Source organism: Amborella trichopoda, chromosome 4 (genome assembly GCF_054954075.1).
Source record: "Amborella trichopoda isolate Santa Cruz 75 chromosome 4, AtrichopodaSantaCruz75HAP2 v2.0, whole genome shotgun sequence".
Lineage (NCBI taxonomy): Eukaryota > Viridiplantae > Streptophyta > Magnoliopsida > Amborellales > Amborellaceae > Amborella > Amborella trichopoda.
In genome coordinates, this window is record NC_142339.1 from 50,137,892 (window position 1) to 50,165,077 (window position 27,186).

Consider the following 27,186-nt stretch of genomic DNA (forward strand, 5'->3'; position numbering starts at 1 on the left):
GTGCGAGCTTAAAAAAAAAAAAAAGGATTCGACGTCGCGTCAAAATAGTTTATAAAAAAAAAACTAAAAATAAAGTAGTGTAGAAATGTGACATTGTTTGAAGCAATCTTAACCTTCCGTTCAAAATGAACGGTTGGAGTTTCATGTCGCAGGGAAAGCATAAAAAGCTTCTCGAGAGTTAAACCTCCGAATATGCTCACAGTGAGGCAGGGCACCCGTGTTTCTATTTTAGAGTTTTTACGTGTGTTTAGTCTATTTTTACTGTGTTTCTCTCTGGAAGTGGAAACCTAACGCTGGACCTACTTTTCCTTGGGTTTCCTTGTGGTTAATCTAGAGGATGCGATTTTGCATCGAAGATGCAAGGAGTGATTTTCCAAAAATGGCGCCCAGGGTTATGTATGATACTTCTGATGCTCATAGATCCCGTACTGGAAAACGACGTGATTTAATGGTACTCTCTTCTTTCTTGTATTATCTTTTGGATTGGCTTCCGTAAATCTTGTTTTGACCTAGACTTTTTATTTTTTGCTCTCTCTGTCTCTCCTTTTTTTCATTGTTCGTTCTCTCTGTTCTTTATGATTGGTCTCCCACTCCTCACACTCTCTCTCTCTGCTTTTTATGTTATTGTGCTTCGTCTCTCTGGAATTGGGAAATGGAAGCAAGCTTCTATTGCAAACATTTTATGATGTTAAGAACAAACTTAAGTCCTAAATGGGTTTCCAAATATTAGGACTGCAACAAGATATATAAAAGCCAGCTTAACTCTGATATACATTTCAGGTTTAGCAGTTAGTGTTAGCTGTTAGCTTCTCTGATGAGTGCCCTTTGATCTAAGCCAATTGTTAAGTTTTAAAACAATTTACAGAAGATAAGTTTTAAAACAATTTACAGAAGTTACGAAGTTAGTGATTCATTTCTGAACTTCCCAAGAGTGTTTATGTTTGTTGTTCGAAACAAGTAAGTAACGGCTTGCGATTTCCTCCATGCTTTGTATATGTTCTTTTAGGTTGTGTTGAACATAGGAGAGAGTAAGTCCCTATGAATACAGTGATGAGACTCTGCTGATCGTTTTATAATCTGAAATAATAAAAGAAAGATAAATAATCATGTCGTGGTTGGCCTCTTGGCTTATTGGTCACGTCGGCATGAGGCATCATAACTGTAAAGTTAAATTCCAAGAGAAAAGAAAATGAAACTTCAAACAATGTAGGAAAAAAACTGTATTGTGTGTGTGTGTGTGTACACGCCTGTGTGGGTAGCACACCTTTGTTTTGGCTGTATCTAACCTATGTTGAATCCATTTTGTATTATAGCAGTGACCCTTCCACGGTCATATCCATGTCAACACCCATGGTGCACCTTTTTGTTATACTAGTGTTGTTGTACCTCAGGATGTATCAACTCAAACTTACCGGAAACCTTTTTTACATGACCACGGAAAGGAAACCAAACTCACAGTTGACTGTTATTTTTAGTATATTTACAAGTCCAAACTTTAGAAATTCACATATATAATGGGATTTAATATGTCAGTAAGACGATAGATATTGTGACAGTTACTCTTTCCATAATATTAATTTTCCTTGCTTTGATAGTGGGGTTTAAATATCTGAATGGAAATCGTAGATTGTTTCATCTTCACTATTTTGTTAACATTACCTTTATATGCTTAGATATTGGGATTGAAGTCTGTGCATAGAAAATACAGATGATCAAATTATTATTCCTTTCATATCCACCATCCATTCTCATTCATCTTCCTTCATCTGCTAAATATTGACATTCACATTGGATTATGAGTAAGACAAACCACTCACGTCACATATGCATGTCAATGAGTAGCGTATTGCAATTGAAATATATGCATCTATATGGTATTTCTGTGTTTAAGACTCAAGTTTGCATAGAAGTAGAGCCTACAACCATTCTCTCTACACTTATGAAATAGAAGAGGATTGCCCCTTGTGCATATAAATGCAGATTTAAAACCACCTCATCTGCATTCTACTGTATGTTGTGTACATCATTAGATTGGGGAAACATTATGACAAGTTACTATTTGAGTCAGATGGCAGTAATATTGAGCAACTAATGGGGTCATTGATGCCATTAAATACATGTCCCATCAAATTGAGGGAAATCTTAGCCTTTCATTTAATTTATTATGCATGTGGTTGAATCGAAAATTTTTCATTTAAAATGCTATGTAGATCTAAACAATCACATACTAACCACACATTGATTTCTGTTGGATATTGTTGAGTGTGGCATTCTCTAGCTTTAATGCAATTCCAATCATCCATTAGTTCTTGATTTTCTAGGTTGAACATGCTGAGGTCCTCCATTTGTTTTTCTGTTAATTGTATTTCAGGTTCCTCTTGTTTAATGTTTTGATTACAATGCTTGGTGCAGTTTAAATGTAAGGGTTCATGATTTTCATGATGCTTTACATTTCCTGAATTCTTTGCAGCCATCAAATCCTGGAGAGGGAAAGTCAGATGAGGTGGATTTTCAGGGTGGTAAAGAGGACTTCAGGAAATTGCTCCGGGATGTTGAACTCTTGGGTAACTTTCTGTTTGGTTAACCAATTGGCATCTATCTATTCTAATTTTACGTTGTGTTGTTCCTTTTTCCATTATTGTTATGAATAAATGTTTTTTTTCTGAAAAACTAAGTTTTTCATCTTTCTTTTGTATTGCCCATATACATACTGTCTTTTATTGTCATGATAGAGTGATTGAATGTTCCAAACTTCTCGTTCTCATTCAATTCCTTGAACTATAAGTTGAGTATGAACAATGAGAAAGCTTATGTTTCATGGAGAAATGTGTTGAAAATTTTAACTGTGAAGTGTGCAGAATATTTGAAGAAGTATAGGATATCAATGTTTACTGTTGAGATACATTCTTCTGTGTATATATTTCCACCGAATATCTACTCTGCCATGGGGTCCAATACCGGTTATGCCGCTCCCAAGACTGGAGAAAGGAGGAGGATTGTGTTAGGTTGACAGCCAGCATAAAACTTTTGCCATGTCTATCTCATGAATCCTGAACCAATATAATGATGATGTATACTTGTATGCACATATGTGGGATACTTCTTTAATTGATTTATTTTTCTATTGAAGGCATTCTAGGCACACTGCGCTTTCATATATCATTGAAGCTAATGAATATATCTTTCTCTGGTTAGGGAACCTAAATTCCTAACCTGCAATCTCAGTTCCACGGATTTGAGAGCCTTTTTAGATGACAATTAATTGTACAATGGGTATCTGTCTCAAATATGTTGTCTTATGAGGTCCTTCAATACTTCCATGAATTCCATGAGAGATGCTGACTTCAGAACAGAGCCAATTCCACTTTCTTGGCTCTGATTCCTAAACTTAAAGGTGCAGAAAATTTGAGGGCTTTGGTATCTTGAACTCCATTTAAATGATCCAAACTGGAGTTCCAGTCTGCAGGTTTAAGTTTGTCCTAGGAAAGGTTTATCATCTCTCAGTGACCAACAGACTAATTCTAGATGGGGTCCATGGGGCCATACACTTTAGATACCTATGTGGTGAAAATGGTTTAGTAATTAAATTGGATTTGGGGAAAGCTTATGACCACATAGATTGTTCAATTTTAGATTAGATATAGGACAGGATGGGTCAAAAAATGGAGACAATGGGTCCAAGGGTGAATCTCCAACGCACCCTTTTCCTCACTCATTAATGGGACCCCTCAGGGATATATTTCACAACATCCAAAGGTTTGAGATAGGGTGGCGCATACCTAGTAGCTTGAGCTAGGGTTTTAGCAAAGAAGGAGATAGGAAAGATCCAGAAATAGAGAAAGATTAAAAAACCGAAGGTAAAAGAAAGAGCACTTGCTGCTCTAGGGTTTTGAATAAAAGTCCATAACATAATTATCCATTATGCTTGAGTATATCCCGTGTATAAGAAAACCCTAAACAAGACTTAATCCTGGCTATCCATCTAATCTAATCATGGCCTTTTATTATAAAAAAGTGAATAAAAAGACATAAAAGAATCTAGAAATTACTGCTTATGCCCCTAAGTGAATAAAAAGATTCAAGAAATAAAATAAAAGATATAAGACGATAAACTCAATGATGAATTTGCCCTTTTGTTGTTCGTTTTGTAAACTTTAAGATTATCTCTCTTGTCTAGATACTCGAGAGCAGTATTCTGGGCTGCATCATAGGGGGAGCCTTTCCGACCATTCCATTTTTATTTTTTTTTGATACTGTTACATTGTATTGAAGGTTAAAAAGAGATACAATGCAAAAAGTCACTGACGTGAGTGACAAAAAGAGGAACCAGGAAAAGGGTAAAAAACAAGCGAAATCTCCTCACAGAGAAGTCCCCAACAGTACAACAGCCAAAGAAAATAAAGGCCACCCAATACAGTAGGGCTTAAGAAAGCGGTAAAAGAGAGGCCCTCGGAAAAGACAAAAAGGATCCCAGTTAGTCCGGTGGTTGATCAAAAGCAGCACCCTGTTTAGCTAGACCGTCAGCAACCTGGTTTGCCTCCTACCTTATATGATTCCAATAGACCTGCATAGCCCTACAATGATCAAGGATAGTGTAAAAATATGCCAAAGCCTCCACAAGGGTTAGGCTTCAGCAGATGCCCAAGAAATGATGTTATGGGACTCCACTTCGACCCATAGGGGGAGACCCCAGGGAACTATAGAAGCGTTTGGGGCCTCGACATCCAGACCGCATCGAGCCGTATCCTGCATTTTAAAACACTGAATAGTCTTTCTCAAGACTAAAAATTCTATGCAAAATTGATTCATCTTTTATTTGCAATTTCAGTCCACTTACTTGCCTCGCAACAGTTGATCATCACACTTGTTGATCATCAAGAGATAGAACTCATTGATGTTTGCATGCTCAATTCTTTTTGTTGTATTTGGTGAAATATCTTATATAAGCGTTGTGCATAATTAGTAGGGATAAACTTCTCCTTCAAGTAAAACTTCACCTTCCTCGTGATTTTCTCTTTTCCTTTACGAACTCTAATTGCTTGTTGCTACCATATTATGCCATGACCCTTCAATCGATTAGCCACAAATTTTACTCTTTTTCTTCTTTTGTTAACTCTTTCCATTTTAAGGAGGTCTCACATTTAGTGAACCAATACAAAAAATCATCGGGCTATAATTTACCTAAGGATCTTCTAATGTAGAGTTCTTTTCCTGGGTTAAAGTACGATTCTTCTCCTCGGCTTCAAATCCATCCCTATCATGAATGATGGAATCCCCTTGTTCAAAGGGGGTGGAGCGTTTACAACTCTACTACCTTGGCTATGACTACCACACTTTCCTCTAGCTGCCATCGCTAAAAATTGCAGTGGGATGCGCTTTGGGAGAGATGACCTGCTCTGATACCAGATGATCCAAATTTGTACTAGGACAAAAAAAACAAAATTTCTAAAATAAAATTGATGAATTTGATTCAAAATTAAAAGGATGCTAACAAGTCTAGCCTTAATGGGTCTGCAGAATTCACCAGAATTCAAGGAAACAAGGTTTCTAAGCAATAGATATCTCGCAATCCCAATTTTAATGTAATTAGAACTCCTGTTAAAATTAGCTTGAACTTGACACTTTTGTCCTTGACAAAAATAAATTAAGACATCTTCACCTAAAAACTACCCTAAAAAATACCCTGACTTCACGGGGCCATGACTGTTTGCTCTGATAGGGAAATTGTGACCCCATATCTCAAATGGTAGCATAAGCTCTATAGTTTCCAAAATCTGCTACCCAGATTTTATCGAGCAGACTAGGCTGAAAATTGCCTCTAAAAGCCTGCTGGCCCTAAAGTTTGGTGCATGTTGCCTGACTGTATTAACTTGGAAGAATAAAATGATGCTAGTATAAACATTATACCTTTTTTTTTTCTAAATGCCCACCCCCTAGGCGCCCTAAACGTCTCTCCCCGAGGACTAGGCGGACCACACCACATTGGAGGTTGCTGCCTTGGCTGCTCCTTCTCTCTCTCTCTCTCTTTCTCTCTCTCTCTCTCTCTCTCTCTCTCTCTCTTTCTCTCTCTCTCTCTCTCTCTCTCTCTCTCTCTCTCTATATATATATATATATATATATATATATATCTTGAAGCAACCTTGTCTTATCCTTTATCTTTGTTTTCTTTGGGATCATGAGGCATCTGCCTAGTAGGCAGCACCTTCTGCGTTCTTAAACATTAACATATACCATGGATAAAATATAACATTACACACTTACCCAAAAAATATATATAACATTACACATTATGTTATGCTACAAATGTGTATCAATGTCTTGCATAGATATAGTTTTGTATTATACAAGATATTATATATTTTTAGATATTATACTTTTAGATGCGGTTGATGGGATACTTGTTGTCGTATCCATATTCTAGATTTCGAGATATACCAGTCATATTCCTGTTATGCATGTGTTTATATCCACGCCTGTATCTAGACATCTTAGTTCCAAGGTCTAATGACCAATTGGAGCAAGGATTTTGTGTGTTTGCCTGTGTGCATGCCCATGTTTTCTTTTCTTTTATAGTTCTCTTTTTTTTTTTTTTTTTTGGAGGGGGTAGTTGAGGTCTAGAGCTTGTTGAGGGATCAAGGTCACTGAGAGCTTTGGGTATAAAGAATCTAAAAGACAAGCAAAAAATAAATGAAAATACTTTAAATGTTTTTATGAATTTCATATACAAAGAATGTTTTTTGCAGCTTATTTTGTATGGATAATACCTCTAGATGATAAGCATTGCTTTATACCTAGGCTGTGATTTAGGTGATCTTAATTCAAATGCGGTCTCCTTCCAACAGTCCATCTTAGAGATGGGTTTTGGATCTAATATTTCACAGGTTGATAATTTTGACCCATGATTGTTAATCCGGAAATAATGGTCTTTGAACCTTAAAAATAGATCATTTTAAACATTGTTTTTTGCCCATTCATTTTAATTCTATGCAAATCATTAGTTTTTTTTTTGGGTTTCAAAATCATCGATCTAAATCAGAAATGCATCTAGAGTGATTTATTATTTGTTTTAGATGCTAAATCCATCTCTAAGGTGTGTTTTTGGAATGGGAGACATTTGGACAATGAAGTAGCAAAACTTTACTCTTGTAAACATCCGTTATCTTACTTGCCAAATATAATCGAATTTATAGATAAAAATACTTAGAATCTACAAAACAACTCTAACATGTATGCGATGCGAGATTTCAAACCAATATGTATTTTTCTATTATTCCACTACATTCGAATGATGTGTGACAGATTTGACATTACAGCCTTGTAAATAATGATAGAAAATAAAGTGGTTGCAAGCAATGATCAACATGCACTCCATGGTTGGCCTGATCCTTACATTTTCCAGTCTTGTGACTTATGTTAATTACCACTGTTTTCATACATGTGGTATTCCTCTCATGGCTTCTCATGACACCAAAACCATCAACACCATGAAGACTGACTGACATAGACCCTCTATGGCCTTGGAGAGAGTCTGTGCATGGAATCTTTAGCTGCCGCACCATTCCCATTGCCACTTCCATTCAATTGTTTCCTTTGGTTTGGCTAGTTTTTGGTTGATCTACTCTAGGCTGCTACTCTCTAGGTCATTTGTAATCTCAATCTGTGAATTACCGGGAGTCTTGTTGTTCTCAAGTGGGCACTTTCCCTCTGCCACCAACCAACCTTCTAAGAGCTCACACTGCGTTATAAACTTTGCTCACAATTGTAGTCAATCACATCTCACTCAACACTTTGATGGTTATTATTCATAATTCTAGGCAATGGGTTTGGTGCAATTTCTGATGTATAAAAACTTTTGACTATTAAGTTTGACCTATGAATATCTATTTACTATGTCTTAATTTTAAATGCACTGCAATGGTTAACTTATGAAAATTGAGGAATTTAAAATGAGTTGATTTTCCTGAAGTGGATTGTCATGTCTTTGTCAAACTTCTTGATTGGATTCTTCTACACAGAAATCTGGAAAGTTAAGTGAGAAATAGCTCTAATTCAAATATACAATTAATGAAGAGATTATATTTAACCTGCCAAAACAGATATAAAAAAAGAATAACTTTCCGTCATCAAGGTATTATGCAAGAATTTAGAAACCTTAAATAGGCATTTAGAAAATTTATGACATAAATGATCGAAATTGAAAGAAATAAAATGAATCAATGTACCCAAGGCATGGGCTTACCAACTGTATTACTTACCTTGTCTGGCATCGATGTTCTATGAAATCATCATCATCATCATCAAAGCCTTATACCAACTAATTGGGGTTGGTTACCCGAATCCTGTTCCGATATTCTGCCCCATCAAGGGCCAATCCCTAACTAACTCTTGCTCATTCTACTGCAGGCTGCTTACAGGGAACGCCCTAAAAAATCTACAATATCTTTGAATGATTTATCTTTGGCCTTTTTACCAACAAGCCTTAGCACTTCAACGAGTGGACCAATTCCCTTCATCTCCACTTTGAACTTCTGTCAGAATTTCTATCATTTTATACTTTTGACATCGATGCCTGAGCATTCTTCGCCAATTAAATGTGTGAAGTACCAATTTGATGCCTGTCTTCTAATGATAACATTTTCTTCAAGCCTGAGTAAAGTACTAATATGCTTCACTGTGTTTAATGAAAAGGTGAATCTGGTGATCGTTTCCTCGTCAGCTCCCTCTCTCCCATATGACTTAATACATTAAGAGCTGGTTCATGATTTTAAACAAATCATGGAAGTTTTCATCCTTCTCTTTGTGATGTTCAATGATCGGAATTTTGTCCAAGGTTTTAAAAAAATCAAATCTAATGCAATGGGCAGCAGTTGGCAACCAAATACCTACTTTTGATTTCTCATTTGGATAAAATCTTGAAGGAGCATGCTTTGAGAGTTGTTATTCGTTGACTTTATTCTAGTACATTATATATTGCATCCTCTGTCATTTTAGGCAAGATGTTGTAATTCTCCTCTAAATGTAGCACTCAAACCAAATGACATAATAAATTATGTGAAAATATTCAGTGCACTAATAGAATTGCAAGGGCGTACGTTCCTTACAACTTGCAAGTATGTTTTTTCAATCATCATGCATAACAGTGCATGCTGTTCTCTTTTTGGTTATTGCATATTTCATCATCTCTGACACTTCAAATCTTCTCATAAGATGCCGAGTCCTGAAGCTCGTGGTTTGGAGGCCTTACTAAGTATGCTATAGCCTTAAATATGGCTACTTTGAATGATATCCCAGCGTTTTACTAACATTTAGTTTCTTCCTCAGAACCATGTCCCAAGTTCTAAGAAAATTTCTTTTACCTTCTGATTGGATCAACTATACTTGTCTCTCTAGTACCGGTTCCTGAACTCATGGACCCTTCTCCCCTTGCTCCTACTCTTTGGAGCTGGCGCCTGACAATTCACTGATCACTGTGAAGCATCATGTCCTCCCTTACATGAGGAACCCTTCTCCATGCATCTATGCCTACAATAGCCTATTTCCTTTGTATCCCCTGTAGTGTTACCACAATCATCATAGAACTGATGGTCTTCGTCATTCTTTCATTGTCCTAACCAACATACTCCGATACATTCTTTTCCTTCGATAAAGTCCATGCTCCAACTTATTGTTGGCTCGTTGAGGAATCTACTAATCCGGTTCTCAGTTTTGGACGGATTTGATAGCTAATATTTACTCCCAATGCATATTTGCTTCTGCATATTTTGGGGCTTTATATGCTGAATTATTACTTGCTATGTCAAGGATCTATTTGGTTCCTGAACAAGAGGGTTTCTCTTTTAATAGAGATTCTTTTCCATTTTTGACTTGATTTTGCTTTGCTTGTAGGTTCTTCACAAATGAGCTGGAAAGAGAGGAAGGCCATGGAGAACTGCAGGGTGGTTGCTTTGGGTGGAAAGGTGAGAACACTATTCTAGCACTCTCTCAGGAATGTCATAAAATACATGCTTGGTGATTTTATTGGCACTTGCCTTGAGTTAGTTCTACTTCCCCCTTCTAGAGCTAATTGCACTCATGTGAATTGGACTTTTAACTATGTGGCCCTTACTTAGTTCTACTTTCCCCTTTTTCATGGCCACTGGGTGTTGCCCGAAGCCAGTGGTTTTTACCGCCTTGACTGTGCAGTAAGTGGTCCGTGGGATAAAAAAGAATGGGAAGTTCAGGGTTGGAGACTGGTGGTCTAATTGGCCCTTCCTAAAGAAATATTGTTCTTTCATATTTTGTAGTGCTAAAAAGTATTATTAAGTTTATCACATTAAATTCACTACCGAGTGACCCAAGTGGAAACTTGCCTCTAAGAACTGTTTTTCCTTTTTGTCAACAGCCTCCGAAGAACCAAAAGATACCCATCAACCAAGCAAAGTTAATGAAAAAGAATCAGCTGCACAGAGAACAGAAAATGTTGCAAGAGGTGAGCATTCGTTTGGCTTGCTTTGGAATTTTGGTGTTGCAATGTTTTTGAAGATTCTGTGCAAGTGATTCTTTTTGGGTCACATTTGTTTGGTTTTCAGGAGATGATTTTAGGAAGATTTACAAAGCCTACGAGGAAAATTGAAAAGCGTAAAGCAGGGGATAGAGTGCTAAGGGCTACTGAAGGTTACTTCAAGAATGGGGTTTTGAATGTAAAGCATCTGATGGATGGGAATGGAGCCTCAAAGAATGGTAAGGACACACACATGATTCAGAAAGGGAGGAAAAAGGGGAAGGGGAAGGGGAAGGGGAAGAAGCACAAAGGCAAAAAGAATAATTGCTAATTAAATGTGGAAATATATGAGATTGTGAGATGGTCTTATTTGTCATGTATCATTTTTATTTCTATGCAGAGCGCATGTTCTTGTAGAATTGTTTTAAGTTAGGAATTCAATTCTATAATATCTCTCTAGGGGAAAAAGAAAAAAGAGAAAAAGATTCCTAATATGAAAAACAGTAAAATACACAAAAGCCCTTGTGAGTGAATAGCTGTAATACTTTGTTCAAAGCTCCTTATCATCATCATAGCTTTTTTCCAATTAATTGGGGTCGGTTATACAAATGCTGGTCAATCTTTATGTTCTACTAAAAACCATACTAAGTATCTATATCTTTTCGAACAACTTCCGATCATGTTTTTTTGGGTTTATTTTTTATCTTTTTAAGTCATTCCCACCTAAATTAACTCACATCTCTTAACATGTGTTTTATTTGTTCAAGGCTCGTCAATGTCAAAGTCTATTAGATGGCTTCAATTATTTTTACATGTCTGAATTTTGATATTTTTATGTAAATTAGAATAATTGTCAAATATATGGCATGTTTACATCTAGTCACTACGAATTAAAAAAATTTAATTAATTAAATTACCCTCAATATATTCATAAGGGTATATGGTCATTTTTATTATTTCAATTGTTCTTTTACATTTTTTGTGTCTTAATGTGGAGGTTACACTCTAAATTTGAGGTTAATCTAATTCATAGAAAAGTACAAACGCTATGGCACGTTTGGTTTGAGTGAAAATATTTTTTGAAACAAGGTTTTACATTTGAGGTTATTTTGATTCATAGAAAAGTGTAAACGCTATGAAAATACTTTTTGAAACAAGGTTTCACATAAAAAATTCTATGTGGTCAAGTGCGAATAATTTTACATAAATTAGTCATCAATTGTTATAAATTCATAGAAAAGTGTAAACGCTATGAAAATACTTTTTGAAGCAAGGTTTCACATAAAAAATTCTATGTGGTCAAGTGCGAATAATTTTATATAAATTAGTCGTCAATTGGTATAAAAAGATGTCTTACAATCAATTGGTATGAAAATATATTCACACTCAAGTACGTAAGAAAAAACAATTTACATGAAAATATTTTTTAACATATATTTTTACACGAACCAAAAACATTCATATATTAGATTTTAGATGGTGATGAATTATGAGCTAAGCGTTTTCTTTCAACATATATCCAACAAACGGAATGTTTAACATATCTCCAACACGACGAACGACACAAGGCCAGGTGGGTTCTATGTGACCATTATTTGTCTTTGACCCACTTTGAGGGAATGGGAATGGTTTTCGCATCTCTCATTGTAATTCCCCAGGATCATTCTGTCTTCAACCTACTTTAGGGGGAAAAGATTAGTTTTCCCATTTCTCATTGTAAATTTTTACCATCCACAATCTTAACGTTTCCCAGTTCTTGCAATGGTAATCTTTTCAATTAAAAACCTCCAGTCATGCTTCAATTAAAAACCTAACCCCTGTCTCTCTCTCTAGGGTTTATCATCTGATATTCTCAGCACTGGTTTATTTATTCAATTTTTTTAGTTACTTTTGGTGGGAAATTCGTGAGTTCATGACTTGGTGTTATGGAATTTGATTGTCCTGATGTCTTAGATTGATCATTGGGTTTAAAATTATGGTGAAATTCTGAGTCGAATTTGTTAGCAATTTTGTAGAAAAAGCGAGAAACAAGTAGGGTGCCGAAATTTCGTTTTGAGAGGGATTTATAATCACTATTGTTGCGTATACCTATCTTCTCTCTTGTCCCCCGAGCTCTCTCTCGTTCTCTCCTGACTTTTGCTTTGCCTCTCTCTCCGCCATTTTTCCTTCCATATCTCTCTCTCGCCCCATCCTTGTGAACTCTCGACGTGGAATCCCAATATAGAAAATACAAGGAAGAGGGATAAATCAGCCCTAATCCCTAATCATAACCGGTAAGAAAATTTCTACTCTCTATAAAATGATCTAACAACTCTCTATGTCAAAGCAATCAATCGACAGAGATGCTCCATTTTTGTTTCAGAAACCAACCTAAGATACTTCAATCCAAGACCCAAAAAAAAAAAAAAATGTTTCAAAGAAAAACTGGCGTCCAAAATTTATGCTTCGAGGAAAACAATGGTTGTGAAGAAATTTTTACTCTACCTTTCTCACTCTCCTCCTTTTCCCTCCGTCTCTCTCCCCTGTCCCTCAATCAATCTCTCTCTCTCCATATTTGCTTTCTCTCAAGGAAGTAAGACAAAAAAGGATTCAAATTCTTTAGCGTACAAAAGCCCTAGCTAGAAAGAAAGCGTACTTCAATAATTTTTTTAAAAATAAAAATGTTACTGTTACAGTAGGGAAAAATCTTTATTTGTTTTTTTTGTTTCTTTTATAGATAAAGTAAAATGAATTATTGGTATTATTGATACTATTATATTCCTTTGAATTTTTTTTTAGTCATCTATGAAGAGGTTCTGTTTTCGTTTTTTTTGATAGATACACTAAAATGAATTATTAATATTGTTGATATTATTATTATCTTACTTTGATTTTTTTTTTTAGGTGTCTATGAAGAAGAGGTTGTGTTTTCCAGGTGGCCTGTAAAAATTGAATTTTTGCCTCAGTTACATTGTAATTTTTTTGTTTTATCCAATAATGCTCAAAGATTCGAGATTTAAAATTCCTTTTTGTAATTAATTTTCACACCATGGTAATACCAATTTGTTGTTATTCAATGTAAAAGTTTAGTGGATACTATCATGACGCTAGTTGATTGGAGCTTTATTTTTATTTTATGCTATGAAATCCTTTAGGTTTATTCAAATACAAAAATCGTTTCTGGAATTTCAAAACTCTTTTTTTCCTAGTCATAATTGATGCATACCTTGCAATCTATGTAGAGTGAATTATCAATGAAGATTGTTTTTTTAGGTAACCATAGTGAGCATGGCGTGGGTGGCATTAGTTGGATTAGATTGAGGCTTGGGGGTTTGATCAACAATGAATATGAGCCTAAAAGTGTTGCATGGCTGTTGTTCTGAACCTGATGTGCTTGAGGTTTTGGTATGACATAATTATGCAGGCCACAGTCATTTGTAACTTTAGTTAGCAAGGAATTTGAGGCAATGGTTCAATGCGCATACATCACTCGGTGCTTCCTAACTTTAGGTCGCAAGTAATTTGAGGCAATGGTTCAATGCCCAAATATTACTTGATGCTTACTAACTTTAACTATGAAGGAATTTGAGGTAATGGTTCAATGCCCAAATATTACTCGGTGATTATTACAGGGAAGGTTATAAGTTGTTGAATGTAATATGTAATGTAACTAAAATATTACTTAGTGCTTATTACATAGAAGGTTATAAGTTGTTGAATGTAATATGTAATGTAACTAGTTGTATTTTTCCTTGATGGAATAATCAGTGTTTTTTTTCTTTTTTTTTTCTAGAATTATTTTTACGAATATATGAAAGAAATTGCTGAAAATAAAAAAATTTGATGAAAGTCTCATGGCTCCCCCCACTCTCTCTCTTTGAAACAAAAAGATTGCTTCTGAAGTGAGTTCGAGATCTGCATCAAGCGGAAATGCAACGAGTGCATGGCATCATCATTTTCTCTACTCTCTCTCTCTCTCTAAATAAAAGATTGCTTTGTAATTGGGTTATGGATTGGATCAAGTGTTCATGGCATTTCAACATCTTCTCTAACTACAGACAACGATGCTTTTAGAACCTTGTAAGGCACAACAATTGTTGGAACCTTTTAAGGGCCCTTGTCCTCATAATAATACTAGGACGTGTGTGTGAGTATATAAGAGAGAGAGTAAGAGATAATGGACTTGTGTATTAATAGAACTGCCATTTCAATTTAACATTGACCAAAAACTAAATGTGAATCTGTCCACATCAATGCATAGACCCCCATCAAACAAAAACCAGTACAACAAAATAATTTGTTTACATTTCTCAAATTCATTTAATGCAATTTATTTCCAAAAATAACAAAATGGATCTATTGCACCACTCCCATCTGTCATCATCGGTAATCATTTGCCTAGCTTTTCTAATCTTCATTACTCTTTTTGAGTCGGGCCTAATAGAAATAAAATTCAAAATTTCACAACCTCAAGCTTATCTAATATTTCCTTAGCTCCCTTATATATAACCACCTCAAATCCGCCCCCCCCCCTTTCCCCTCTTGCCAAAAAAAGAGAAAAAATACACGCCAATAAAAAATAAAAAATAAAAAAAAATCTGTTTTTCTCTTTTGTAGTGTTTTTTCCTTGTCGCCTGTTTGGACAAATCCATATTAGTGATCTTGCAATCCGACATGCATGTGTAGGGGTGGACGATCCACCCTACCGATCTCGGTTTTGAAACACTTCATGCTAACAAATGAAGTAAACATACACATTCGCATCATCTGTACAATCTTTGATGAATTTGGTTTCAAAATTCATGAGTTGGTTTCAATTTGATTCAACAAGATCACTTAGCCTCTAAATCATGCTTATCTATAAAATATCCATGATATTTTGCCTGACATCAATTAGGAGTATGACAAATCAGTTTAAAGAATGATACTTATTCTGAACAGAGTAACTAAAAATAAGCTTTCTTAGGTTAAAGTCCACGATGGCTCACTACGACCGGCACATATAAGCCAAGGGCTGAAATGGATTATGTCTTTATTGACTAGCGCCAATGATGGTCAACAAAGATGCTCCTTTCCGCCAATGATGATCAACAAAGATGCTCCTTTCCGCCAATGATGATCAACAAAGATGCTCCTTTCCATCGCTAAGATCATAGGGATGGCAATAGACTTGGGACTGGCAATAGACTTGAGACCTAGCGATCGGATCCGACTCATATGGTGTTATTATTTAAATAGTATTTTTAGTTATATTATTTAAATAATGAGTAATGATTTTATGGGATTTTTTTCTATTTATGTGTGTAAGATTCCAAAGGATCACCGTTAAAGTTAGCACAAATATTTAGAAAAATTATCACATGTATGTAGGATTTGGCTTTTCTATATATCCGTGTCAAATTTAATGGTAATCTTTTAAAGTTCTACACACGAGTGGAGGAAGGTCCTATAAGATCATTTCTCTATTTATGTATATTTAACATAATATTTATATATATATTATTTTTGGGTTAGGTTCAATCGGATCTGGTCTCATTGGGTTTGATGACTTTGGGTCTGGGTCCAAGTCCGCGACAAGTTGCCACCCCTGTCAACAAAAGGCTCGTATTCCCCCGTGCCAAACAGAAAAAAAAAAAAAAAGAAGGCAAGGAGCATCTTTGTGGACAAAGCATTGGAAAGTCACATCTTAGGCCATCTTTTGTCCAACAAACGTGTTCCTTGCCATCACTCAGCAGCCACTCACTCGTTATGATGGCTTAACTTCCCATTTTCTGCGTCAGGGATAAAATTCCTTTCGGGAATTTTGTTTCGTCAAGAAGTTGTCCCAAGACTTTGTTCTCATAGAGAGCTTCTTGTGTTTAGAGAGACAAGAGGCGTTTTGCCTTTCGACACTTGATGCTTTTTGATCGACACCAGAGAGAGAGCGAGAGAGAGAGAGCCCTCTTTATCAAAACCCAATGCAAAAAATTGAATTTGCAGCCGACCCATCTCACCATTTGAGTGAGAGAGAGAGAGAGAGAGAGAGAGAGAGAGAGAGAGAGAGAGAGAGAGAGAGAGAGAGAGAGAGAGAGCCATCTTTATCAATGCCAATGCAAAGAATTGAATTTGCAGCTGCGTCTCACCATTTCCCTTCCTTTTCCCAAGGTCCCTCGCCAGAAGAAGGGTGGGATCAGATTCACCATTAATGGCCACTCCCACTTCAACCCCGATCTCTGTCTCTAAAATGTTCGATTGCTGACTTCATATAAGGTTAGAAAAAGTTATAATGAGAAGGATAGATGTTTTCAAGATCTAGATCTTTGTGAATCCTATGATTAGTTTAGTTATATCAGGGGCCAAAACACCTTCAAGAAACAAAGGCATAGCCCTGTAAAGCCAGGAAGGAAAACCCTAAACCCCAAAAGGTCTCAACTTTTAGCAAAGAACCCTCCAAAGAAACATTGGTTTTTTCCTGCACTAGATGAGATATAAGAAGTCCCAAACACAAAAAGGCGTCACCTTTCAAAACAAGGTCGCGTTTTTGAGAACATCTGAAATCTTAGAAGAAGAAAAATTCAACTTTCAGAGGGAAGACGAATCCAAAGTTTTCTTTTTTGTAGATACAAATAAGAAATCTATGGTTCGATAATGGCGAATATAGATGCAGCAGTTTCCAAACTTGAAACCTAGACCTTAAAAATAAGGCGGCGTATAGAGAAACCAAAGCACGAACAAAAACCCAAATGTTCTCGCTCTCTAAAAGACGGGTGCAGTTGGCATACGTATGCATCCATTGAGGTAAGGCGCACTTTCAAATTTGATCCTGTATATGATTTTGATGTAAAACGGTCTTAGGATTATCTCAAAATCTATTTTTGTATTTAAATATAAAATTTTAAATTTTAAAAATAGTTAAAATCAAGTAGATCTATAAGCATATGAAAATCTTGAAAATGGACGACGTAGATAATAAGTTGTAAATGGACGTAGATCATGGTCACGACATGATCAATCAAAGTGTTTTTCAACATTAAAATTACCTTTTCCGATGCATTTTTGAGGTGCATATGTAGTTCCGCATTATAAGGTTGCATCCTTATAGAAATTTTTTCTTTCTAAAAAAACCCAAAATAGCCCATCCTATAATTTTTTTCTTTTAAAAAAACCCAAAATAGCCCATCCCAAATAAGAGTAATGATTCTACAAGACCTTCCCCATACCCATGTGTATAGGATCTCAAAGAATTACCATTCAATTTGACATAGATCTCTAAAAAAATCAAATCACATATTTATATGATACCTTTTTCAATGATCTATGTCAAATTTAATGATAATCTTTTGAGATCCTATACAAATGTGATAATTGTGAAAAGGATGATGAAAAAAAACCCCAAAAAGTCGCAACCCAGCTCTATCATTTGTGTACTCACCTACCATCTGAATCCAAATAGGACCACCCAATATAAGCTTTATGTGGGTTAATACCAACCGAATTAACTAGAGGATCGAGAAAATTGGTCCCTTAATAATAGGGATTCAAGACAAATTTCAATATTTTGTTGCCATTGACAAGAAATAATGATATTTCTTTTACATATTAATGGGTAGGAATGGAATCTCAAGTTAAGACATATATTTTTGTCCAATTTTTTATGCTTAATATTCAGGTCTCGTTGCTTATATGGGCAGCTAAAAATAAATTTGGCATAGAGCTATTTGGACATTCGAACAGAGAGCTTAATGCTTCAAGAAACGCAGTAGAGGACGATATAATAATATATTCCATCCAGTCATTATGAGGAGAAGACGAAGGCTCCACAAAGACAACGCAATTCAGTGCATAAAAACTCGGGCGGGGAGAACTAACTCGGACATGTCTCATTAACTCACCTACCATTCTTAGCAACACTGAATTAGGTTATCTGTACTTCAGAATCTTAAAAAAAAAAAAAAAAAAAAATTTAAAAGTAAGCCACTTATTTGTAATATATATTTTATATTTTTTATTATAAAGCCATGTATTTGTAATATATATTTTTTATTTTTTATTATTTTTGGCAAAGATTGAAAAGTGCTTTGGCCATGTGTACTTATTTTTACATTTTCCTTTCTTTTTGGATTATTTTTTAAATACCTCTATAACAAATTGTTTTTTTTCAAAATCTATTTTTTCACAACTTTTTAAACCTCATGTAAATGTGATTAACTTAATTTTACTTTAAACATTTTTTTTTTTAGTTTTTGAATTTTTTATATTTTTTATTTTTTTAACATTTTTTGGCTTAGCAGGACCTAGTCCCACTGGAGCCGAGTTACTCGGCTTGACCTGGGGCCAAGTCCCATCCGCCGGTCGTAGTTCTGTACACGGGCAAAATTATAAGACTTTGAAATAAGTTAACTATGCATTAAGAACATCAATTATTATTATTTTGACATATTAACCGTGGGAATATTGGGAATGAAAGGTGGCATGTTGACGTCCAGTTTATTATTTTAAAAATATACATAAATTTAGCTCGAGGACAGTACGCAGTGGGCACTCAAATGGGTTGGATTATTTTTTAAAATTCTTTCGGATAATGCAATGGAAAAGACAAATCCCTACTCATTTTTTCGAGTAGATTAAGAATTGATTTTTTTGAATAAATTATTTGTGGGATGTTATTAATGGTGGGAAAGATTGTGATTACGATGTGATGTGCGACCACCAAGGCCCGTTACCCTTTCCTGATGGGTTGGATTTTAAAGTCGTTGATTCGCATATCCGCTTTTGTCGTTCTTCTCACCGCTCTCAATTCCGTCTCAATCGAGTCATGTCATGCAACAAGCTACCAAATGGAAAACCAACTACCTTCGAGGATGGATTCCCACCCTTACGATTGCGACTACATTGCATATAAAAGAAACAAAAACATGTACAGCGAGATTCCTAGCCAGGGGTGGCAATGGACCTGGACCCAAGGAATAGATCCGATCTGGGTTTAGGTAAATTGGACCTGACGGGTTAGGTGCGGGTTAGAGTCCAAATTTTGGGGTTCAAGTCCGATTGGGTTTGGCTCCGGGTATGATAATATTTTTTGAGTACTTTTTTTATTTCTGGTAATTTAGTGGGGAGGACATGTCCCCATCTGTTTTTTTTTAATTAGATTAAGAAGTTACATTTTGAAAGTCATATTTTGAAAGTGTTAATTGAAGGTGTCAGCTATAGGAATGGATATCATGATGTGGTAACTAAATGTGCGGATGCTATCACCACGGCCCCAACTTTTTTCCAATTTTCAAGTCCTAATACATGGAATATACATAAATATAATTAAATTCATAGATATTTTAATTCTTGAGTCGGGTCCGATTGGGTCCAAACCCAGACCCCACCCGTTGCCACCCCTATTCCGGCCCTAAGAAGACTAGCAAAATATACAATCCAATTAAACCCTATTAATTTACGTTAGTTAATAGATAGCATGATATCATAAGTGAATTCCGAGGAAAGAGCGGAGCAAATAATGCATCAACCCTATATAAAGAGGACCACCTTTTACCTATGTGATGAGCATCGTGTTTTGAAGCTTTGGAGAGTGAGAGATGGAATGGGTATGGGCATGGGTGAGTGCATTTGCAGGGGTCCTTTGCATCATGATGGGGTATCTGATAAAGCTTGTTTGGATGGAGCCAAAGAGACTAACAGAGTATTTTAGGGCTCAAGGTTTCGAAGGCCCTCCTTACGAGGTTCTAGGTGTCGGCAATGGCATCGAGATCGCAAGGCTCATGACTGAATCGCGATCCGTGGCGTTGCCTCTAGACAACAACATCATGCCTGTTGCTCTTCCTTTCTATCATCTCTGGTCAAAAGTATACGGTAACACCTCTCTCTCTCTGTTGTTGTTCAGCGTTAGCAATCAAACTTGAGATGTAGCGCTACTAAATATCAGTTGTTGTTCAGCGTTAGCAATCAAACTTGAGATGTAGCGCTACTAAATATCAGTTGTTAACCACCCATGCTTAAGCCTGATTCCTCTCTCTCTTATATTCTGGCATGCACATGTGCATCTCCTTATACGTACACAACAAACAAACAAGCTTTTGCTGGTATAGGACTTGTCAACTGAAGAGAGAGAGAAAGAGAAGGGAGATTGGGAACATGGGAATACCTTTGGCCTTCCTATTAATTTGGTGAATAATTAATAATCTGGATTATGGTGGAGAGGAGAGTAAGATGTTTAATTTTACTAATATATATTTTTAAAAAGATTTAATAGAATTGGGAAAGAGGGAGGGGATGTCTTAGCTTTAGAAAATAATCTAATTCAAGTAAAAACAATTTGTGCTCCTGTGGGAGTAATTTGTACAGTTACTCTCACGAGAAAAAACTTATTTATGGGGATTTGTTTGACACGCAGAAATTGCAAATGTCCTCCATTGATCCCGGCAATGAAACTAAAAAAACAAAAATAACTTTCAATTTACACCCCAAAAATGGCCCAATTGAATATCTAAAATCAATTTTTATTGTTTTTTTCTTGAAAAACCTCATCTAGTAAATAAAAAATACTCTGCAAAATTTTGTAGCAAGACATTCTCCGTGTTTTGTCCACGAAAGCAAGTGTACAAAATATATACACAAGCACCCTTTGAGAGAGAGATAAGTTAGTAGTTTAATGGAGGCAGGGTAAATATAGTCATCACCACATTGGAAAATCCACTCATGAGAGGCATAGCTGTCTATGACTTTAATTTCGTGTATTGCTAAGGGTCTAATTTTCTATTCCCAGTTATGCGTTTGAAAACAGCTTATTATTTTTAAAAATGAGTAGGAACCTGTATTTTTCACTTATCTACCCAAAAATAAAATAAAAAGGGTGGCAAGGGGCCGGCTTGGCTTTGTCAGCCCCGGTCTAGATCTAATCCCCATAAAGCCTGCCCAGGCCCAACCCAATCCTGGCCTTGAGTTAAGGCTGGGCCGGGCCAGGCCTAAAACAAATGAGAAAATAATTGTAGTATACTTTGCATTCATAATGAAAATATGAGTGCAAATAGTGCACTCACAATTTGAAGCCCAAGCCCCACTTTTTTAAGGCCGTGCCGGGCCACCCGGCCCATTGCCTGTCCTAGCTGTAGTACACTTTGCACTCATAATGAAAATAGTTCACATCGGATTTGAGAGAGAGAGAGAGAGAGAGAGAGAGAGAGATTTTGAGCTACCTTTATATATTGTAAAATTTGATGGTGTATATAGGGAGTAGATTTCTATGCTGGTTTGGGAACAAACCGGTGTTGTGCACCGATGATCCAATAGTGGTCAAGGAGGTTTTGATGAACAGCAATGGTGTGCTAGAGTCCATGAATTTCAACCCTTCGGTTAGGGAGGCGTTAGGAAGAGGAATCTTGATATTGAATGGCTCTGATTGGGAGCGACATAGAAGAATAGTTGTCCCTGCATTTGGAGTCGACAATCTCAAGGTATGGATTTAGCTCAAAGCGATATGGTTTGTTAAGAGCTTATAATCCATTTTTATTTTTGAACAGTCAATTTTCAAGATTTTTAAATTTTTATAGATATGTTTAATCTACACTATTTTTTAGACTTTAAATTTTAGTACTATAGATAAAAATAAATTTTAAAACTACCACAAAGAAAGAATTTCAGTGTTAAAACCACATTTCTCAACATAAAGTTCCCTTCACTTTGATTCTTCAGAGCCTCTGCTTTATACAAACCGCACCCTTTATTTATTATTATTTTGCAGGAGATGGTTTCACGCATTAACGAGAGTGGCAGGAACGTGATCCAACGCTGGACACAAAAGGCAAGCACTTGTGATGAGTTTGAGTTGGATGTATTTAAGGAATTCAAGATTTTTACTGCTGATGTAATCGGCACCACATCATTTGGTAGCGACCCCGGACAGGCGAAGCGAGTCATTGAACTTATCGATGAACAGATTGCCTTAGCTATCGCCGATTATTCTTTTGTCCCTGGATACAGGTAATTTTAGTAACAATTAAACCCAATTTATCCTTTTAATTCCTGTTTATTTTTTAAATTTTTTGGTAGATATTTCCAAAAACTAATTGATCATTTGTTAAAATCTTAATTAGGAGAAAATCTTCAATGTAAAGTTATGTTAAATACAGATCCATGATTTTTGAGTTAAAATAAAATCTTTCATTAATGTCAATTCAAGTTAAATGCACATGCATAATTACTTATCGATTCCAACTGCCAAACTACGTGAGCTGTAGCTACCGGTCTATATTTCCATTCCCAGCATTTGAAAACCACTAACTATTTCTAAAATGGGTAAGGGCCTGTATTTCCCATTGATCTACCAAAAAAAATTATTCCAACTACGGTTGAACTACCTGAAAAGGGAAATTACTGATGAAATATCGGTAAGCCATTTGGCTACATCCTAGTTTGACATCAATGATATGTATGGTACGTTACCAAGTAATGGAGTTATTTGTTCCATTACCAAAGTTCACTGTATACATAAACAAATATCCGAATGGTTTAGGGAACGTTTGATTTCAAAGGTGGATGTTGTTTTAAAATCTTAAAAATTTTAAGTATAGTGACCAAATGGCAGTTGGATCAAATTTCTGTTTAACTGCACAAAAGCGATTGATTGTTTTAATCTGAATTACAATTTATAGTAGTGGGGTACCAGTAGTAGTGATGGTGTGATGGTGGTGATAGCAGTCGTACAATTGTGGAGTGGTTGGGGAATAAGGGTTGTGGTTGTAGTGGTAGTGGTGCTATAGTGGTTGTGGTGAGGTGAAGAGTGTTGTGTTCTAATGAGGAAGTGAGTGGTGATGATGGAAACAATGAGGTACTTGTAGTGGTGATCATAGATTGGTGGTGAAGTGGTAGAGGCTAGACAGTCTCGATGGTGCAGTAGTGGCGGTGGTTACTATGTTGGAGCCGTTGATTTAGTAGAGACTAAGTGGTGGCGGTGGAGGTGGTTGTGCCAGTGGCACTGGTAATGGTCGGGGTTTGGGGAGATTGGATTTTAATAAATAAAAAATCCAAGTAGTTTTTACAAAAAAAAAAAAAAACTCTTTCGGGGGCCAATTGTAATCAGAAATCAATTCAAATTAAAAAAATTTAACACCCATTTGTCCAAATCGCACCATGTGAAATAGCAGTTTAATCCAAATTGCAGTTTAATTTGGAAATCAAGTTGTACCCCAATGTTACACTGTTAGTGAATGTGAGTATTAACTCATGATTTCAGAAATTGAGAGTTAAACATAGTATTTACGAGAGAACTTCCCTGATGGCTTAACACTAATTGTACCCAACCTTACCTGGTAATTTCTCATGAAATTCAACCAACACATTCATGTAACAGGAGTTTAATAAAATAGCTAAGTCATAATGTGTATGTTTGATGAGTTTTGGAGACGATATAGTAAATATTCATGGAAGTTAAGCATGAAATAATTGTTCCTCTGAAAAATTGATATCTTTAGTGCTGTGGTTCCTTAACATGATGCAGGTATTTATGTGTAAAGAGGAGGTGGCATAGCATGAAGCTGAACAGAGAGATCAAGAAATGCTTGACAGAGTTGGTGGAAGGGCGCAGGAAAATGGCAACGAGAGATAGCGACCTTTTGGGGTCCATGCTGGAAGCCAACCAAAAAGATGCTGATAATGGTGGCCTCTCCATTGAGGAGATTATTGATGAATGCAAGACCTTCTTTTTTGCTGGTCATGAATCTACAGCAGTGCTATTAGCATGGACCTGCATGCTCTTGGGCATTCATCAAGAGTGGCAAGACCGTGCTCGAGCCGAGGTGTTTGAGGTTTTAGGGACTGATAGGGTCCCTACATGGTCCGACGTCAACAAACTCAAAACTGTAAGTGGATTCAGATATTTTATTGCCATTCTTGTTTTTTTTCCTCCCCTGTCTTTCCATAGATTTATCTTGGTAACACTACCATTACCCCCAAATCTCACATTATCAATTTTGTTCTAGCTTTTCAGTTTTATGCACCAGTTACTTAAGCCAAAACTTAAGACTATGATTCTACTCTTTGTTTGACTGATTTTGTTCTGGAAATATCTCAAGGACGCTTTCCTCATTGCAATGTTTATAAACTTCAATAGTTTTCTTCCTTGTTCATTAGATGCAACTTTTATTTCAAGTAGTTGGATCTTACTTAAACCTATTTAAACACCTTGAATGGAGTAAATTACAAAAAATGTTTCATAACTGTTGTCAGAGCTAAGTCATAAATGGGAGAACCTGGAAAGTCCAATGTCACTTAAATTGCATCTATACCTTATTTTATCTTATTTGTTAGTTTGTTGATTAATGTTTTGTAACTTCCTTTTAGGATACCCAAAAAAAAACTTCCTTATAGGATTTGAAGTGTTAAAGTTCAAAACAACAAAAAAAAGAAAGAAAAAAAAAACAAACACACACGCAGAGAAAGAGAGCTCCTTATAATATTTAAATTACTATAATTGTACTTCATAAGAAGATCATAGTATTTTTAGAGCTAGAGAAGTGATGAAATATTTCATGTCAAACTCTGCCTTGCAGCTCTTTTCCTTTGATAACAATGCTTTATTTCTCACAGACACATGAATTTAGATACTTCATGTCATAAACATAGATGGGGATACTTTGCTTTTCAAGATTAACAAGTGTATCAGATTTATTCTATAGTTTATCCTTGTTCATTATATGCAACTTTTATTTCAAGTAGTTGTATCTTACTCGAACCTATTTTTAGAACACCTTGAATGGAGTAAATTGTAAAAAATGTGTGGTAACTGTTGTCTGAGCTAAATCATAAATGGAAGAAGCTGGAAATTCCAATGTCATTTAAATAGCATCTATACTTTATTATATCTTATTTGCTAGTTTGTTGATTAATGTTTTGTGACGTCCTTTTAGGATTTGAAGTGTTAAAGTTCCGGGAAAAAAAAAAAGAAAAAAAAGAAAAGAGAGAAAGCTCCGTAAAATATTTAAAATACTACAATTGTACTTCATAAGAAGATTAGAGTATTTTTAGATCTAGAAAAGTGATGAAAGATTGCATGTTAAACTCTGTGTTGCAGCTCGTTTTCCTTTGATAACATTGCATTATTTCTCAGAGACACATGAATTTAGATAGTCCATATCATAAACACAGATGGGGATGCTTTGCTTTTCAAGATTAACAAGTGCTTCAGATTTATTCTATAGTTTATCGTTCAGGCCACAAAGTTTTCTTAATGTTCATCCTTTTGCAGGTTGGAATGATATTGAATGAGTCATTGAGACTATATCCTCCTGGGGTGGCCATTGTTAGGAAAGCTGTCATGGATTGCAAAATAGGAAGTATTTGCATTCCAAAAGACACTCAAATCTTTATCCCTTTACTCCCAATGAATCACAATGAAACCACATGGGGGGAAGATGCTGAGAAGTTTAATCCAAATAGATTTTCAGAAGCATCTGAGAAGGCGTCTTTCTTTCCATTTGGGAAGGGACCTAGAGCTTGTGTGGGCCAAAAGCTTGCTTTGCTTGAATCAAAGATTTTAATGGCCATGATCTTACAAAATTTCTCCTTTCACTTGTCTAAAAATTACATCCACTCACCTGTTGTGTTCATAACTATGTATCCGCAACATGGTGTTCCCATCATTCTCCATGCACTTAAAAGGTAGTGTTCTGGCTGGTGCCAACTTAGAGATTAATGAAAACTCATATGAAAATGTTAAATGTAGTACTTGATAATTTGGTACGTTCTCATTTCGAATGTCATCATATTAATTTTGTTTATTTATTTATACTTCTAGGTGTTTATCATGTTAAGAAAGAAGCTAATGCACTTCTAGCAAAAGAATGTTCAGAGTGAGAAACAAAAATTTCATATAACAATAAGAAAGTTTGTAATGAGTGAGATAGGCAGAGAGAATGGGCATATGATACAAGGTAAAAGAATTTATTTTCAAGAGATTTTTTTTTCTAGAAAGCTGAATGGGCCTTTGTTGTTATCGATTGGTGAAAAGTCAGCAAGGGTTTATAACATTCACAGTTATTATGCATTCATATCAATATAAACAAACAATGAAAACTACACAATATCAAAACAAGAACATGGAGTGGAAAATCCAGCAATATGCTTTCACAGAGCACAACAATTTAACGTGGTTCGGTCATAAATCGTGACCTAAATCCACGAGAAAATGACGTTAGACTTTACTTACTGATTTGGGAAGATTACAAGGTGAAATTGAGCTTAAAACATCAATTTTCGGCAGTCATTTCTCACTCTAAACAATGACAAAAATTAAGGCATCAAGAACACCCAAAAATGGGCTCTTTTTGATACTTTCTCTCACTAAAACACGACACACAACAAAGCCACAATGAGCTCAGGCTTTTGCTCACTTTTTCTCTCTAAAACAAAGCATACAGTAGCCTTCAAGAGAAAATCCAATTGCAGCCCAATCTTTCAATATTTTTCTCACTATTTCTCTCTCTAAATAAAAAGGTTTTAATTCCTTTAAATGAGTAAAGTTCCTACAACACCACAACCATTGGATTAGATGAAATCCAATGGCTCAAAACAAAAGAGATAAAAGTCAAATAAAACACCCACATGTGTGATTTGTCTTCACATGTAATAATATCCCATTTGAAGACAAATCACAAAGTCTCTGAAATAATCACCAATGCACCACTCTCCATCTACTCGATGTTATAATTCCTCCAACCCTGAAAGTCTTCTACAGATCATATTCT

The 27,186-nt window shown here is 35.7% G+C and overlaps 2 protein-coding genes and 1 long non-coding RNA gene across 3 annotated transcripts; all 3 read left to right on the forward strand.

Annotated features, from left to right (window-relative positions):
* Positions 1 to 186: 186 nt before the first annotated feature.
* Positions 187 to 10,998, forward strand: LOC18429048 (axoneme-associated protein MST101(2) protein). The gene is made up of 5 exons (XM_011623167.3): positions 187 to 451; positions 2,471 to 2,564; positions 9,886 to 9,956; positions 10,382 to 10,468; positions 10,569 to 10,998. The coding sequence occupies exons 1-5, from the start codon at positions 338 to 340 to the stop codon at positions 10,809 to 10,811; spliced, it is 609 nt and encodes a 202-aa protein (XP_011621469.1). The 5' UTR covers positions 187 to 337; the 3' UTR covers positions 10,812 to 10,998.
* Positions 10,999 to 12,557: 1,559 nt separating this feature from the next.
* LOC148782555 (uncharacterized) lies at positions 12,558 to 14,244 on the forward strand. The gene is made up of 2 exons (XR_016054670.1): positions 12,558 to 12,753; positions 13,733 to 14,244. It is a non-coding gene; the product is annotated as an uncharacterized LOC148782555 (long non-coding RNA).
* A 5,747-nt stretch (positions 14,245 to 19,991) lies between these two features.
* On the forward strand, positions 19,992 to 26,188 carry LOC18429049 (cytochrome P450 734A1). Its single transcript, XM_006838342.4, has 5 exons — positions 19,992 to 20,299; positions 21,677 to 21,900; positions 22,188 to 22,426; positions 23,943 to 24,303; positions 25,689 to 26,188. Exons 1-5 carry the CDS (start codon positions 20,026 to 20,028, stop codon positions 26,103 to 26,105), a joined length of 1,515 nt encoding a protein of 504 aa, XP_006838405.2. The 5' UTR covers positions 19,992 to 20,025; the 3' UTR covers positions 26,106 to 26,188.
* Positions 26,189 to 27,186: the final 998 nt, after the last annotated feature.

Bases quoted from the DNA above. Each gene is read 5' to 3' on its own strand.
- LOC18429048 (XM_011623167.3), top strand. From the start codon at position 338: ATGCGATTTTGCATCGAAGATGCAAGGAGTGATTTTCCAAAAATGGCG. The intron at 2,565-9,885 runs GTAACTTTCTGT...CTTTGCTTGTAG, and splicing joins CCGGGATGTTGAACTCTTGG to GTTCTTCACAAATGAGCTGG. The intron at 9,957-10,381 runs GTGAGAACACTA...TTTTGTCAACAG, and splicing joins TGGTTGCTTTGGGTGGAAAG to CCTCCGAAGAACCAAAAGAT.
- LOC18429049 (XM_006838342.4), top strand. From the start codon at position 20,026: ATGGAATGGGTATGGGCATGGGTGAGTGCATTTGCAGGGGTCCTTTGC. The intron at 20,300-21,676 runs GTAACACCTCTC...TGGTGTATATAG, and splicing joins TCTCTGGTCAAAAGTATACG to GGAGTAGATTTCTATGCTGG. The intron at 21,901-22,187 runs GTATGGATTTAG...ATTATTTTGCAG, and splicing joins TTGGAGTCGACAATCTCAAG to GAGATGGTTTCACGCATTAA.